The following is a 15,533-nucleotide window of genomic DNA, read 5'->3' as shown; positions in this document are numbered from 1 at the left end:
GCGGTCTCCGCGCGCGTCGTGGCTCCTCGTGGGTGAGCCGCTGGCGTCCCAGAGCGCAGGTGCGGGCGAGGGCAGCGCAGACCCCGGGCCGGAGGCCGGAGAATCCGCGGGGAAGAGCGTGGGCCCTGGGCGTGGGGCGTCTGCGGGGAGAAGGTGCGAGGTAAGGGAAGGGGGAGTGCCCGAAGGCCAGGCCGCCCTGGGCGGAGGCGGGAGCCGTCCACGGAGGGGGGCCATCCACGGAGGGGGGCCGTCCACGGAGGACCCGTCCACGGAGGGGACCCGTCCATGGAGGGGATCCGTCCACGGAGGGGATCCGTCCACGGAGGAGACCTGTCCACGGAGGGGACCGTCCACGGAGAACACATCCACGGAGGAGATCCGTCCATGGAGGAGGCTCCGCGGCCAGCGCATCATGTCCAGTTTTCCCAAAGAAGAGAAAAGGAGAATCAGCTGCGGTTACCGGTGCTGGTGCGGATGGCCCCGGTCATTTCAACCCTGGGATCGCAGAACAGAGAAGTCGATGCTGGACAGGGAGGAAGGGTTCAAAAGTAGGGAGACCCAGAGTGGGGGTCGTTCCTCACTGCATTCAGGCCCACCTTTGACCCCACCCCCTGAATTTGCCAATCTGGTAACAGAAACTAACCACGGACACAGAATGGAACAGAAATTTATGCCCAGGCAAGGAGCTGCATGATTTGAGCTCTGAATTTTCATTCACTTTCTAAGAATCCAAACTTGTATTTTATACATTTGATTTGTGTGTGTGTGTGTGTGTGTGTGTGTGTGTGTGTGTGTGAGAGAGAGAGAGAGAGAGAGACTGAGACAGAGACAGAGAGACAGAGAGAGACACAGAGAGAGACAGAGAGAGAAAGTGTGTCTTGGGCTTGAACTCAGAGCCTGGGTGCTTTTGTTCAAGGCTAGAACTCTACCATCTGAGCCATGGCTCCACTTCTGACGATTGTTTGGAGCTGAGTCTCATGGACTTTCCTGCAATCCACAGATCTCAGCCCCCTGAGCAGTGAGGATTACAGGTGTGAGCCACCGATGCCTAGCTGCACCTGAATTCTTTTGGAATTAATGGTCACATCTTCCTAGTCTTACTACTTAAATTGAATCATGCTTTTTCAAAGCTGCATTATTGATTAAGTAATTTGTAATTTGCAAAATTGCAAAATGACATTGACAGGGTAAAGATGTGTTACATATAATTATATATAATATATATTATATGTTATATAATATATAATTATGTTACATATATACTTATGTAATTATACATTAATACATATATTACTAAATGTATAATATACAACACTATACAATAACATACTATATGCATACTGTATGCACTGTAATATATTAATATATTATTTGTCAATGTATATATTTCTTCTATATAATTTGAACTTTGTATTGATCAACTTGCTAAATATTTGATCATATGAAAACCTTTTCCAGTGTTAGATTATTATACTCTTTGCATTACTTTTGTAGATGACTGCACATTTGAACTATTGTAGTCCCTCATGTTTTCTGTACAAAATTAAAATCAGTAAGGACGTGTACGCTAAGACAGTGGTGCCATGAAATTTTCTGATAAAGAAGATTGATGGGTTATTAACATTTTCCAATAAGCCTAGATCCAGAGCCGCTGATGATATTGAAGGCAGTGGCTGTTGGAGGCAGGGGCCGGGATGGGGGGCAGTGTTTTGTAATTACTTCAGTGGCATTTTGGCAAATACGTGCAGAAGCTTTATTGAAATCGAAATGCTAAGTATGAATGCATTGGCATGTAGATAGCATCTTTGGACTTGCAGTCAGCTAATTCATTACAGCACAAATCAGCAAGTTGGAAGCTTCAGGTGATAAACAGCTCTGAAGGGTAGAATTGTTTTAGTTTTATTACTTTGTTAAAGTGAAACCAGACTATTGAGGAGTTCTGTCCAGATTTTAGATCTCACCTTATTTTTCACCCACCTGCAGAGAGTGCTAAGATGTGTGTGTCCAAACCTCAAGATGTCCTTCCAGAAGGCCAGGGCTCACGCCTGTCATGCTAGCTACTCAGCAGGCTGAGATCTAAGGCCAGCCTAAGAAGCAAATTCCATGAGACTCTTATTTCAAATTAGCTAGCAAAAAAAGCCAGAGATAGAGTTGTGGTTCAAGTGGTAGGGCACCAGCCTTGAGTGGAAAAATAAGTGACAGTGACCAGACCCTGAGTTCAAGGCCTAGGATTGGTACAAAAAAGGATAGAAAGAAAGAAAAAGAGAAAGAAAGAAAGGAAGGAAGGAAGGAATATTTTCTAATTTCCTGACATTTCTTAGTATTTCCTAATGCCTATGATCCATGTGTACATGTACTTTCACTGTCCATTGCTCTGGACTGTTTGTGTGAGCGCAGATGATGGCATTGGGAGATGGAGGGAGATAATGAGGTCCTGAGAACAGGGGGCTATTGACAAAGGCCTTGAATCTGTGCTTGTACCAGGAGAATCCTGGGAGAGATCATCTCTCCTTTTGCTCTGTGGTGATAAGCAAGAAGGCGTCCCTCTGCGGCCAACCATCTGCCCCAGCCCTCCCTAGGAACCAAGCCTGTCAGCACTTAACCTTAAACTCCCTGAACAACAGAGCTGTGGGCAAGAAGTGTCTATTGTTTAACTCATGTATTAGGCCTGGTTGTTTGTTAGGATGCATCGAGCTTATGGAGATACCCACAGAAGGCTCTGGGATTAGGAAGCTGGAAAACCTCTAGGGCTATCTGTGATTTGATCTGGTGACTTTGCACCATGGGAAATGCATTGGAATCCAGGTTCTTCTGCTGGGATCCTGATGCTGGTACCATGACAAAGAAGGAGAAAATCTGAAGCAAGAAGCCCAGCGATGGATGTCTTCATTCTGTTCCCAGGCCAGCGGCCATTACTCAGGGATTAAAACTGTCCTCTGTACTGTGTCAGCAGTCAATTTCTAGCCTTCTTCTGTGGCATCTTAATGTTAAGCCTTCAGAGCCACAACAAACCTCACCAAGGGATTTCCCTGACAGAGCAATTAACTATTTAAATGTAGGGTTGTTGGATAAAACACAGACTTGACATGCATCATGGTTAAAAATTATATTTTAAATGGAATTCAAATTTAGTGGAACATCATGTTTTTTAAATTTAATGTAATTTGTTGCAGAACCTAGCAGTTCTATTTAAATGTGATTTCAGAAAATGTTTCTTCTTCCTTCTCCTTCTCCTCTTCTCCTCCTCCTCTTCCTCCTCCTCCTCTTCCTGTTCAATATCAAAATTACTAAGGCAATATAGTCAATCCTTTGGGGGAAAAACCCACTTTTATTTGTGCAGTTATTGGGGCTTGAACTCAAGGCCTTGTGCTCTTGTTTAGCATTTTCTGCTCAAGGCTTGAGCTCTACCACTTGAGTCACACCTCCAGTGTGATCCTCATATCTCTGCTTCCTGAGTATATAGGATTGCAAGTACGAGCCAACAGCACCCACATAAAGTAGTTTTTTTTTTTTTTTTGGTCGGGCGTGGGGCTTGACCTCTGGGCCTGGGCACTGTCCCTCAGCTCTTCAGCTCAAGGCAAGTGCTCTACCACTTGAGCTACAGCGCCACTTCCGGTTTTCTGGTGGTTTATTGGAGATAGGAGTCTCACGGTCTCTCCTGCCCGGGCTGGCTTTGAATTGCGATCCTCAGATCTCAGCCTCCTGAGTAGCTAGGATTACAGGCGTGAGCCACCGGCACCCGGCCACATAAAGTAGTTTTTAAGCACAGATTTTCAAAGCATTTCTCCAAGGTAGTCTTTCTTGGTGACTATTTACCCAAAATAAGGGTGTAATCCAAGAAATCAGAAGAGACTCTAAATAAAGTAGGGAAAATTCTAGGAAGATGGTGAGTGGATTTCTTATGGAGATAGATAACTCAGGTATAAGAGTCAACTAAGGCTAAGTTTATCTCAAGAGATAAGAATAGGTCATTTATCTAATAGAACACAAGGCCACACTAAAGCAATCCATGTCATGACAGCATTGTTTACCATAGCCAACATGGGGATTCAACCCAGATGCCCCTCAGTTGATGAATGGATCAAGAAAAGGTGGTGTATATACACAATGGAATTCCACTCATCGATAGGAATGAATGATATTGTATCATTTTTAAGGAAATGGGAATACTTGGAAAAAATTACCTGAAGTAAATCAGACCTAGAGAAACATAGGTTGCATGGTCTCCCTCATCTGTGGTAACTAGAATGTGCCTATAAATCTACAAGTAAGCACACTGGATGGTAAGAGAAAAAAAATACCCTGGGTCATGATAAATTATACAGGTCTCTAAGCATTCACATAGTGAGACCAAGGGAGGATATTCTTAGGAGAGGATCACAGTGGCTCAATAACTATGTGCATATGACCATATAAAATAGTATTTATCAAAATGAGCACTAAGAGATGGAGTTTTTTTCTTTGCTGCTGTTTTTGTTTTTATTTCCCTTTGTCTTGTTCGTTCATTTATCTGTCTTTAGGAAGGTAAGGGGAAGCCCAGAAATGGTGGAACGAAGGGTGAACAAATGTAGCAGACCCTCACTCGACAGTGTGTTGAAAATGAACTATACAATTCATGGGAGCAGGCCAGAAAAAGTGGGAGAGTGAGGGAAGGGCTGACACTGTTCAAAAAGAATGCTACTCATTACCTGACTTATGTACCTGTAAGCCCTCAGCACATCACCTTTACAATAACAATAAATTAATTTTAAAAAGAGACAAGGATATAAAATGCTTGTGTTATCAGGTCCTCTGACACTGTGCTAATGTTTTAAATTTTTTCTTATAATTTTATTAAGCTATAACTAGAGAAAGCAAAAATCATGTGCCAAATATTTTAACATATGAAATGACTGAAGGATACAGTAAACAGTATAAGAGGAAGCCAGGGACAGAGTTGTTAGAGAAAACAACCCAGAAGAAAGGCAAGGGAATTTTAGGGATGATGGTGAAGAGAAAAGTTTGGGAGAACTGTAGTCCAGAGAGAAAGAGTAAGAGGTTTGTAAAAAATGGAAATTATAAGTTACTGATGTGGAAAGACACGCTAGAAATTGCAGTGGAGAGTTTGGGTAGAATGTAGCAGTAAGTACAAAAACAAATGAACAAAATGGATGAAATTTAAAAATATTCAAAGGAAACATTAACTTTAGGAAACCAGAAAGGAAACCAAACAAGCAAGTCATCTGTGAATCTGTAATCTGAACTTGGTCAACTGCTTTAAACAAATAAGCAGCACTCAGGGTTGATTGATTAAGAAAAATTGGCTAAATTTTGATAGACATGCTGAATTTTGGGGCAATTTTGTTTTTCCTTGTTCTTATTCCCTCCTCTCTAGCTCAGTGGTAGACTAGCAAAGAAAAGCCTTCCTTAGTATTAGGCTCTCAGGGGGCAGCCTAGGCCTCTTTAGCAAAGAATTGTTTGTTTGTTTTGATCTGTCTCCTGACTGCCTGGCAGACAAAGTCAAAGACAGGCCTTTATCTCTCCTAACTAGGAACTCTAGGGAGGTGGCTGATGTGGCTGTCCAGGGGAGTTTGCTGGGAACACACGAAACTTTTTGCCACTACACCAGGCCGTGAAGTACAGCTGGAGCAATCCATAGAACAACCAGAAAGACAGGGCGGGAAGGCTGGAGAAGGAGATCCCCTGGGAACCAGCCTTTCCCAGACTTGGAGCCAGTTCTGAGAAGAATTCTACCCTCTCCCCAGGGCTGTCTTGAGTTCTCAGAGATTCCAGAAGGACCTAAGTTCTCTTTCCTCTTGGCCCCAAACTCAGGCCCCCAGTAAAAACATACATGCAAACACATAGAGGATCCCATGCATGATACGGTCCACATAGCTAAACCCTGGTATTGGTGGGTGTGCGGTACTATGGTGAAATCACTCTGAGCAGTGGACCGGCAGTGCGAGGAGGAAGCACATCCGGAAGTGAAAGTATGTCTGCAGTGGGTGTGGGTAGTGCTGGGAGGGGGCAGGTGAACGGAGAGGGGTAAGAGATCCAATGGAGTGGGCATAATTTATGTGTGAAAGTGGGACAAAGAAAGTGGATGAGACTAGGAAGGAGGGGCTGACTCTGACCAATGCATTGTATTGATAAATGAACATGTTAAAGCGAACACTCTCCTACAACTAATCAATGCTAAGGAGAACAGAAGCAAAACCACCCAGGCTTCTGCCAAAACAGGGATTGAAGCTTGAAGTTGCAGGGGGGGGGGTACTTTATTATTACAGGTTTCTTTTGGGGGTGATGCAAGGCTTCTGGAATTAGTAGGGAGGATGTACAACATTGTGACTATACTAAAAAATGACTAAAAAAATGACTAATATGGTCAGGTGCTGGTGGCTCACACCTGTAATCTAGCTACTCAGAACACTGAGATCTGAGGAGTGTGGTTCCAAGTCAGCCAAGGGAAATAAAGTCCATGAGATTTTTATCTCCAATTAACCAGCAAAAAGCCTGAAGTGGAAGTGTGGCTCAAGTGGTAGAGCACCAGCCTATCCTGAGTTCAAGCTCCTGTGCTGGCACAAAGACAAAAAAAAACACATGAAAAAACCTAAAATGATAGAATAATTTATCTCAGTAAAGAGAAATATACTCTATGACATTTCTATATAACATCCAGCCCAGTTGAACCAGGGTGTTGACCGTGATAGTTTAGACCCAGAATAATAGGGTCTTGGTCTTTCCTCTCCCCTTCTGCCCCCACTCCAACAGCTGGCAACCAAGAATCTGTTTTCCATTTATACAAGTTTGTCATTTTAAATATCACAAACATGGAATAATATAGCATTAGCTAATTTAGTTTAATTTCCTAAAATGCATCAAATTGTTCTATGTATCATTATTTTGTTATATATTTTACATGTGATATATGATACAAGTATATATTATAAATCAATCATACTATATATGATATATATACATATATATATATATATATATGCACTTGTGTGTGTGTGTGTGTGTGTGTGTGTGTATGTGTGCCAGTCCTGGGGCTTGGGCAGTTTTTTTTTTTCTCAAGGCTAGCTTTTTGGGTTTATTGGAGATGAGAGTCTCACAGATTTTCCTACTCAGCTAGCTTTGAACCATTATTCTCAGATCTTAGCCCCTGAGTAGCTAAGATTACAAGCATGACCTACCAGTTTCTGGCTAGTTTGCTTCTTTTTATTGCAGAGTAGCATTTACACGATATAGTCAAGGCTCAGAAGCTCTAGTCATTCACCCACGGAAGGGCATCTGGGTCATTTTTAATAGTTTGGGGCTGTGGTGAACACAGTTGCTGTGAGCATCCTCCAGCAATGTTTTGTACTAACACAAGTTTCCTTTCTCTACAATAAATGGCTTGAAACATATCAGCCTTCCTGGTGGTTATGTTAGTCTTTGGGAAACACAAGACTATGGATGGGGCTCAGTGAATAGATGATGGATTATCTAACAAGTGTGAGGCCCTGAATTCAAGCCCCAGCACCTCCCATAATCCTTCCTCCACAAAAGGAAAGAAACTCTGACGATAAGGCTCAGCAAGCACCGGCCTTATGATTTTCAGGGCATTGTGGGATAAGAAAAGTTCTACAGTTCTTCCTGGTGTGACAGAAGCTTTGTATTGGAAGCTTTGTATTGGACCCTTGGCCTTCATCCATCATTCCACAAGACTACAATGGGTTTCTTTGAAGCCATTTGGTTTCTACTTCTTTATTCTCTTTTGCTAGTAAGAATTCAGGTCAATAAGAGCTACACAAATATTTACATTTAATACCTAAATCTAGTGAAGTCCACATGGATAATTCTGATTCAGAATTGATTCAATGGAAGGCAATTTTTTTCAACTTCAGGCATTCACTTTATACCTTGAAAGAAAGGCATCATCACACAAGCACACTGAAGTTCCTTTAGAAACATTCTTCCATTTGACATTTACAATGCTTTTTATATCAATGAATGTCATTTTGGAAAAATAAATGACATTTTTCTACTTTGCATCTAAAGAACTTGTGAAAAAGAAAATGCATGTTGAAATGCATGGCTGAATTTCTAGGTTGTTTTCATTCCAAGCTGGTTAATAACCTTCTTAGCTGGGCACTGGTGGCTCACTGTAATCCTAACTACTCAGGAGGCTGAGATCTGAAGACTGCAGTTTGAAGCCAGCCAGGAAAGAAAGAAACTCCATGCAACCTTTATCTCCAATTGACCACCAAAAAAAAAGCCCAGTGGAGCTGTAGTTCAAGTAGTAGAGCACCCATCTATAGCTTACCCATCTATAGCTCTATCTATCTATCTATCTATCTATCTATCTATCTATCTATCTATCTATCTATCTATCTATCTATGTATCTATGTATCTATGCCTCTCTCTCTCTGAATCTGTCTGCTGAGCTACCTTCCAGTCCTGTAAACATGTGTTTTGAACATATTACTCTAGTAGGTCAGAGTTGAGCTAGGGAGAACCGTTTTGGGCACAGATTTGAAAAAAGATAAAAGACAGGGTCCAAGCTTCTGCTTCTAAGAGATAGTTTGGAAGCATGAACTTTTTTTCAGAATACCTTCAGAGCTCCAAGGGGAGTGATTTCCCTCTTAAGCTTCTGAGGATCACTCAGCTCCAAGTGATCTCCAAAATGCACTTGAACTTCCTTTGGAGCATCAGATGACTAATTTCATGTCCTTGATTCTGACAAGGCTACATAAACTGGTATTTGGGGCTGGGTGCAGGTGGCTCGCACCATTCTTCTTAGCTATTCAAGAGCCTGGGAACTAGGGGATCTCGGTTCAAATCAGTCCAGAAGCCAGCCTGGGCAGAAAAGTCAGCAAGATTCCATCTCTAAAATAACCAGGAAAAAGCCCAGCTGGAGGTGTGGCTCAAGTGGTAGAATCATAGACTAGCAATCAGGATGACAGAACTTGAGACTAAGAGTTAAAAAGATTCCACAGGACATGTTGGCAGCAGTGGTGTGTGGGTGAAGGCATAATAGTATTTGCTGAGCCTGGACATGTAAGGGATGTGAGCACAAGGAACTCTGGCTGGGCGCTGGTGCCTCCTATGGGTAATCCTAGCTACGCAGGAGGCTGAGATCTGACCATTACTGTGTGAAGCCATTGTCATGGTCAGAAAGACAGTGAAACTGACTCATCTCCAGTTAACCAGCAAGAAGCCAGAAGCAGAGGCATGGCTCAAGTGGTAGAGTTGCTTGAGTAGAAAAGATAGATGCCATCCATCTCTCACCTGTATTGAAGAATGCCCTAAAGATGCCTAGCTTTCTGAACAAGTAGCCTTTTTCTTTTAGTGTGTTAGCTATGGTTTGAAGACAAAATATTATGCTGAAGGGGTTCACATTTTGCATTAGGACTGCATAAACCAAGGACTTTAATAGTGCCTACTAACCTGCCTCCCCAAATAAAATCTGGGAATATTCACAAATTGAAAATCCTATGTCATCACTACAATCATCCACTATCACCCATCTCTAAATTTAATCCCTCCCTCCGTCCCTCCCTTCTTTCCTTCCTTCCTTCCATAGAGAATGCCCCTGAGCCAGAGGAAAGCAAGAGAACGGACAGGAGTTGATAAAGAGTGAAAGAGTGTGTTAGGTTAGGTATAGAAGCTTTCTGGTTGGGTCTGGTCCACATGGAGGAGGCACTGAGCAGAAGAGGTAGACAATTGCTCTTTTCTTCCCTCTGTGTGCCAAGTGATGTCTGCGGCCATGACCTTGTCTCTCCTGTGACTTCTCCAGACAGGTGTCACAGGTCATCAACTTCCTTCAGGTGAGCTGGTCTGGACTCAGGCAATACTCTCTGCTTTCTTACCTTTGGCTCTTTGCTGATGGGTAGAGAAATCACCTGATTATTTATTTGGTGCTGGTACTGGGACTTGAATTCACTGTCTCTTAGCCTTTCATTCAGGGCTAGTGCTTTACCACTATGAGCCAAAGCTCCACTTCTAGCCTTTTGGTGGTCAATTGGAGATAACAGTTTCATGGACTTTCCTGCCAGCCTAGCTTTGAACCATAATCCTCAGATCTCAGCCTTCCAAGTAGTTAGGATTACAGGTGTGAGCCCCCAGCACCCAACCGATCTGTTGAATCTTAAAGAAGCTCTTTTTCCTCTTTGGCTTCTCCACTCCTTCACCACTGGAGTACCACATTCTGTACACTGGCTTCTTTATTGTGGTAGTTATTTGAGCCACTGAAGTTGGAGGTACTGGACCATTTTTACTTAGAAAACTGGGTGCTAAGGAAGGAACTGACCACCAAAAGGGGATCTGAAAAAAAAGTCAGGCCAGGCATGGGAGAGGTGGTGTGGGAAGCAGCCAGGAGCCCAGGTTGCAGAGCTGAGATGGGTGAGGAGGCAGAGAGAAGTAGGGTCACCTGTTAATTCAGGCATGAGCCAGCATTTTCCAGGTGGTGAGATCAGAATTCAGTCTTAAATAGAATGTTTGAGTCATTAGGAGAAAAGAAAAGCTAATTCCAGAACCTTGCTGCAAACTATTTAGACGTCAGTGAATACTTGAAAAATGAATACACTGCTCATTTAAAATAATGCTTTCATGACTTTTTTTTCTTGTTTTATTTTTGGTGCTAGTTGTGGGGCTTGAACTCAGGGCTTAGGCTTTTCTATGGTGTATTGGGGATAAGTCTCTCAGATTTATCTGTCCGGGCTGGCTTTGAACTTCCATCCTCAGATCTCAGCCTCCTGAGTAGCTAAGATTACAGGCGTGAGCCTCAGCACTGAGATTGGCATTTTTCCATTGTGAGTTTGCACACTGATGTTGATGTTCTGCTGTTTTGAAATACTGCACTTAAAATATTCTGTGAAGTACGGAATTTTAGGCTGTCCTTGAACTTTTGTCCCCAAGTCTAGGGTTTTACTCCCAGCACTCTGGTCCTGGTTCTGTCACACAGAATGCGGAGATTAGAGGAAGAGAAAGAGCCAGCATCTGGACAGCAATTCTCAGCAGGAAGATTCTATGGAGTGGAGAAAAAATAATATCCCATTGTGCACTGTGGTGGGGGAGGGGGGATTCAGGATTATTATAATACAGTCTGAGGGAAAAAAGAGGTCTGTCAAATCCTGTACAAATTGGTCTTGAATTGGTGGTAAGGTTATTGAAGGCTTAGACAGAGATAGAGCTCTGTATAAGGAGATCTTATTGCTGATCATGAGTTTGCAGAGAAAGTTGGAAATTAGGAAAATGGCCTTAGAATACATGAGAATGATGCTTGTAATGCAACTTGTTTTTGTCAAGAAAAAAAACTTCTCCAGAATGAGGGCTGAAAGACACCATTATAGGAATATTGCTAGGAAAAAGATGCCTGAAATGTCAAATTGAATTTCTTGTCCAGCCTGTGACTCACAAAAAGAAAAAAAAAGAAAGCAGAAAAAGTTAACGATGAGGAGAGAAGGTGAGAGTGTTTAGGAGAGAAAGGAATGGAAAAGACATTAGTTTATGGGTGGGAAATGCAAACTTCCAAACCAAAGAAATCAAGCCAGGAGAAGTTGAGAAAACTAACAAAACAGAAATTTCACGTCTAATAAAACAATGGGATCAAATTCTTTTAGAAATGAGACTACTAAAATATATAATGAATATAATGAATCTCAGGAAAAATTTCTCAAAATCACACACACATACTCACACACACTCACACACACATACTCACTCACAGGCACCTACCTGCTGTAGGTCTGGAGTGGATGAACAGCCCTTCACACTGCTTTCCTAAGGGTATGCCTAGGGGGCAGCCTGGGCTTCCTTCCCAGAAGCCCTTGGGTCTCAGGGTCAACATGTCCACCCAGCATGGTTGTCTTGCTCAGTACTCTCAGTACTGCTGGACTTTCAGAGTCTCTTGTGTAACTTCTCTTCTTCTGCCTGTCTTGAGTATTTTTCAACTGGGTATCAAGGACTTACACCTATAATCCCAGCTACTCAGCGAACCTGAGATCTGACTGTTGTGGTTCAAAGCCAGACAGGGAAGCTTATGAGACTTTTATCTCCAACTGAACAGCAAAAAGTAGGAAGTAGAGGTGTGGCTCAAGTGGTAGAGCACCAGTTTTGAGTGGAAAAAAGCCAAGTGAAAACATGAATCTCTGAGTTCAAGTCCCAGTACTGGCACATACACAGATAGACAGACAGACACACACACACACAGATCATCTTGTAGCTAGAGATGTGGCTCAAATGGGAGAGTATCTACCTAGCAAGAGTGAGGCCCTGAGTTCCATACCACCAAAGAAATTACTGAAAATTTACTGTTTACATTAAATATATGTGCAATTGTTTTAAAAAAGTAAAGTCAACATGTACTTATCAAAGTAAGCTTATCTATGTATATATATTCTCATTCAAAATAATCTTATATATGTATGTATCATATAGCATATAGCATATATATTATATTATATATATATATAGTCAAGTATTCATTTACCCCTCTCTAAATGCTTGCAATTTGCTCTCTATAAACAAAGATTGGCAAGCTTAATGCTGACATCAGATGACATTTAGTAAGCATTTTATTAAAGTCCTGTGGATTAGTGCTTGTTTTAACATTTCCAAGAGCACAAAGCCCCCTCATGAGCTCTGGCGAGGATAGTGCTTATCCTGACAGCTCTGAGGATGTACCAGCCAGCAATGGAGAGCTGTTACTTTTCTTCCCCATTTGTTGCCAAGGAAGATAAAGAGAGGCAGAAGGTACCCAAATCCTATCATCTTTTGGTTTACTCAGTGGTTAAAACATGGCGAATTCTCCCTGAGATGACTGAAATCATCATTTAAACAAAGAGTCCATTTTCCTGACATTTGTGTTTTTTTAAGGTCGGGTGGATGACGTGGCCTGTCACTTTGAGCAGGAGTATACAACAGTTCTAGAAGGTTGCTGGTTGCCCAAGGACCTTCCTCCTCTACAGAAACACCACTGCAGGCATCGTGCAATCTACTGGTACTTGTAGAAATGCAGTTTCTCCCCTTCCTTCTCTGTCTCTTCTTCCTCTTCCTTCTCTTCTTCCTATCCTTCTTCTTATTAGTGATACTGGGGTTTCAACTCAGGGCCTTGTGTTTGCTAAGGAGGTGCTCTACCACTTGAGCCATACCTTTTTTCTTGCTTTAGTTATTTTCTGGATAAGGTCTTGTGTATTTGAGAGATCAGGCTGGCCTCAAACCCTGATCCTCTAATCCCTGTCTCTCCCAAGTAGTTGGGGTGAGCATGTGCCAGTCACTGTGCTTCGCAAAACCTGCTCCTCTGATTAAAATTCAGATCTCTGGGACGGGTACTGCTGTGACACTCCATGAGACAGGTCTTCCTGATGGCCTCACAGGGACAATGTCAACGTGTGCTTCCGCTCTAGCCTCCAACTATAGGTGCCATCAGCAGCTGCATTCTGCAGAAATGTGCAAAGAGGGCAGGAATAGTGGCCTTCCCCTTGATTCTCATGTTTCTTCCTGTCAGCCAACAAGAGGAACACAAGGCAGAAATTCTGTGTGTGTGTGTGTGTGTGTGTGTGTGTGTGTGTGTGTGTGTGTCTTGGGGCTTGAATTCAGAGCCTGAGTGCTGATCCTTAGCTTTTTCACTCAAGCATGGTACTCTGCCACTTGAGCCACAGTTCCACTTCCAGCTTTTTTTGCTGATTAATTGGAGATGAGAGTCTCATGGCCTTCCCTGCTAAGGTTGGCTTTGAACTGCAGTCCTCAGATCTCAGCCTCCTGAATAGTTAGGATTACAGGCATCAGCAACCTCTCCCAGCCTCCCCACTGTGTTTCTTATTATAAATATGCTGCCTATGACCTCATTTCCTGCATAGGCTCCGCCTGCAAATGCACTCATCACCTTCAGGCTTCAAAGTAAAAATATTGGCAGGGTGCAAAACAGTCTTTAACGACAGTGACATATTTTCTCCAGCATTTCCACCCCTCCCCAATGTTGTCTTAATCTCTCTTCCTTCAGTTCTACAGTAACCTTTCTTTTTCTTCGGAAAATGTTCTACATATAACACCTGAATGATACGTTTTTAAGGTGTCTGTTAAAATAGCCATAATGGCTTAATCTTGAAATGCATTTAAGGGTTTATTCATGCAGAGCCTTTCTCCTTGTCATTAGAGCTGTTTACCACGAAGCAATGATCCAGTCCATGTAGCTCCACAGTCTACCCTAATGGCAGCAGCGGCTCTGAGTGGAAAGGGAAGGGAAGGGGGAGGAAAGGGCCTCCAGCCATTTGCAAAGAGGCTGGGAGCTGGGGATGGGTGTGTGGAATTGGGCATGGAGATATAGCACCTCTTGTAGTCTGGCCGGGTAGGTTGCTGGGGGCCTGCTGGTTTTGGATGCCAGGGACTCTCTGGCATCGAGATAGCATTAGGAAGACAAAAACCCAACTCCTGGGGAGAGATTGCAGCTGCTATACCCAAAGTAAAAAATACCCAGACACCTCAAACTAAATGAAATAACAACCAAACATCCAGCAAGACTAAATGGTCGAATTGCCAGATGCTGATGGCTCCTGCCTGTCATCCTAGCTACTCAGGAGGCTGAGATCTGAGGACCATGGTTCAACGTCAAACTAGGCAGGAAAGTCTGTGAGACTCTTATCTCCAATGAACCACCAGAAAACTGGAAGTGGAGCTGTGGCTCAACGTGGTAGAGCGCTAGCCCTGAGCAGAAAAGTTTAGGGACAGCACCAGGCCCTGAGTTCAAGCCCCATGATCGACCAAAAAGAAATAGACTTGTCAAACCGAACACTGGCTCAGGATCTGTAGGAGAAGCAAGTAGCTCTGTTGAAGTGATCATGGCCACAATATCCTAACCAGCGTTGTGAAGAGAATTGGAAGGTGTGGGAGTTTTTCTGTTTTTCAATTTAATTTCCAGTATTTAGTGACCTATTGTTTTTCCTGTCAAATACTGGCTACATGAGTCCAAAGTATGGGTTCTCAGTACTAGTTAGTCTGACTTGATGTGTGCGTGTGAGCCCCAAGATCAGAGGAGGAGACAAAGGGGCCAGGAAAGGTTGGCACCTCTTGCCCATGTGCTCACCAGGCACTCGAGCGACCACAACAGATGATGGGAAGGCGTTCTGCATCAGCCCAGGGCCAAGGCCAAGTTCACCGCAGAAACCCACCCACAGCTGCTACTGCTGCCCCAGTGGGCTCTGCACACAAGGGCTCTACAGCTCAGCCTGCTCTCCCTCTTCTCTCCCTCCCTCCCCCTCCTTCCCTTTCTCTCTCCTTCCTTCCCTCCCTTCCCCCTACTTTTTATCCTTCCTTTTTTCTTTTCCCCCTTCCTACCTTCCTTCCCTTTTACCTTTCTATCTTTTTCCTCCCTCCCTCCTTCCTTCTTCCATTTTTCCTCCATCCCTTCTTTCTTTTCTTCCTCTTTTCCTCTTTCCTTCCTTCCCTCCTTTCTCTTTTATCTCCTTCCTTCCTTTTTTCTCCCCTCCCTCCTCCTCCCTCCCTCCCTCCCTTCTTCCCTCCCTCCTTCCCCTCCTTCCCTCCTTCCCTCCCTCCCTCCATTCCTCCTTCC

The 15,533-nt window shown here is 43.3% G+C and overlaps 1 protein-coding gene across 1 annotated transcript in view; it reads right to left on the bottom strand.

Moving 5' to 3' along the window:
* The window catches only part of Impg1 (interphotoreceptor matrix proteoglycan 1), a 125,272-nt gene that overhangs the window by 23,686 nt on the left and 86,053 nt on the right, over positions 1-15,533 (bottom strand). The window contains exon 13 of the mRNA XM_013034100.1: positions 461-523. Within this exon, the coding sequence (XP_012889554.1) occupies positions 461-523 (63 nt within the window). The remainder of the gene's footprint in view (positions 1-460; positions 524-15,533) is intronic.

This window comes from Dipodomys ordii, unplaced genomic scaffold, assembly GCF_000151885.1.
Source record: "Dipodomys ordii isolate 6190 unplaced genomic scaffold, Dord_2.0 Scaffold182, whole genome shotgun sequence".
In the NCBI taxonomy this organism is placed as follows: domain Eukaryota; kingdom Metazoa; phylum Chordata; class Mammalia; order Rodentia; family Heteromyidae; genus Dipodomys; species Dipodomys ordii.
This window is presented reverse-complemented; position numbering and strand designations above follow the sequence as displayed.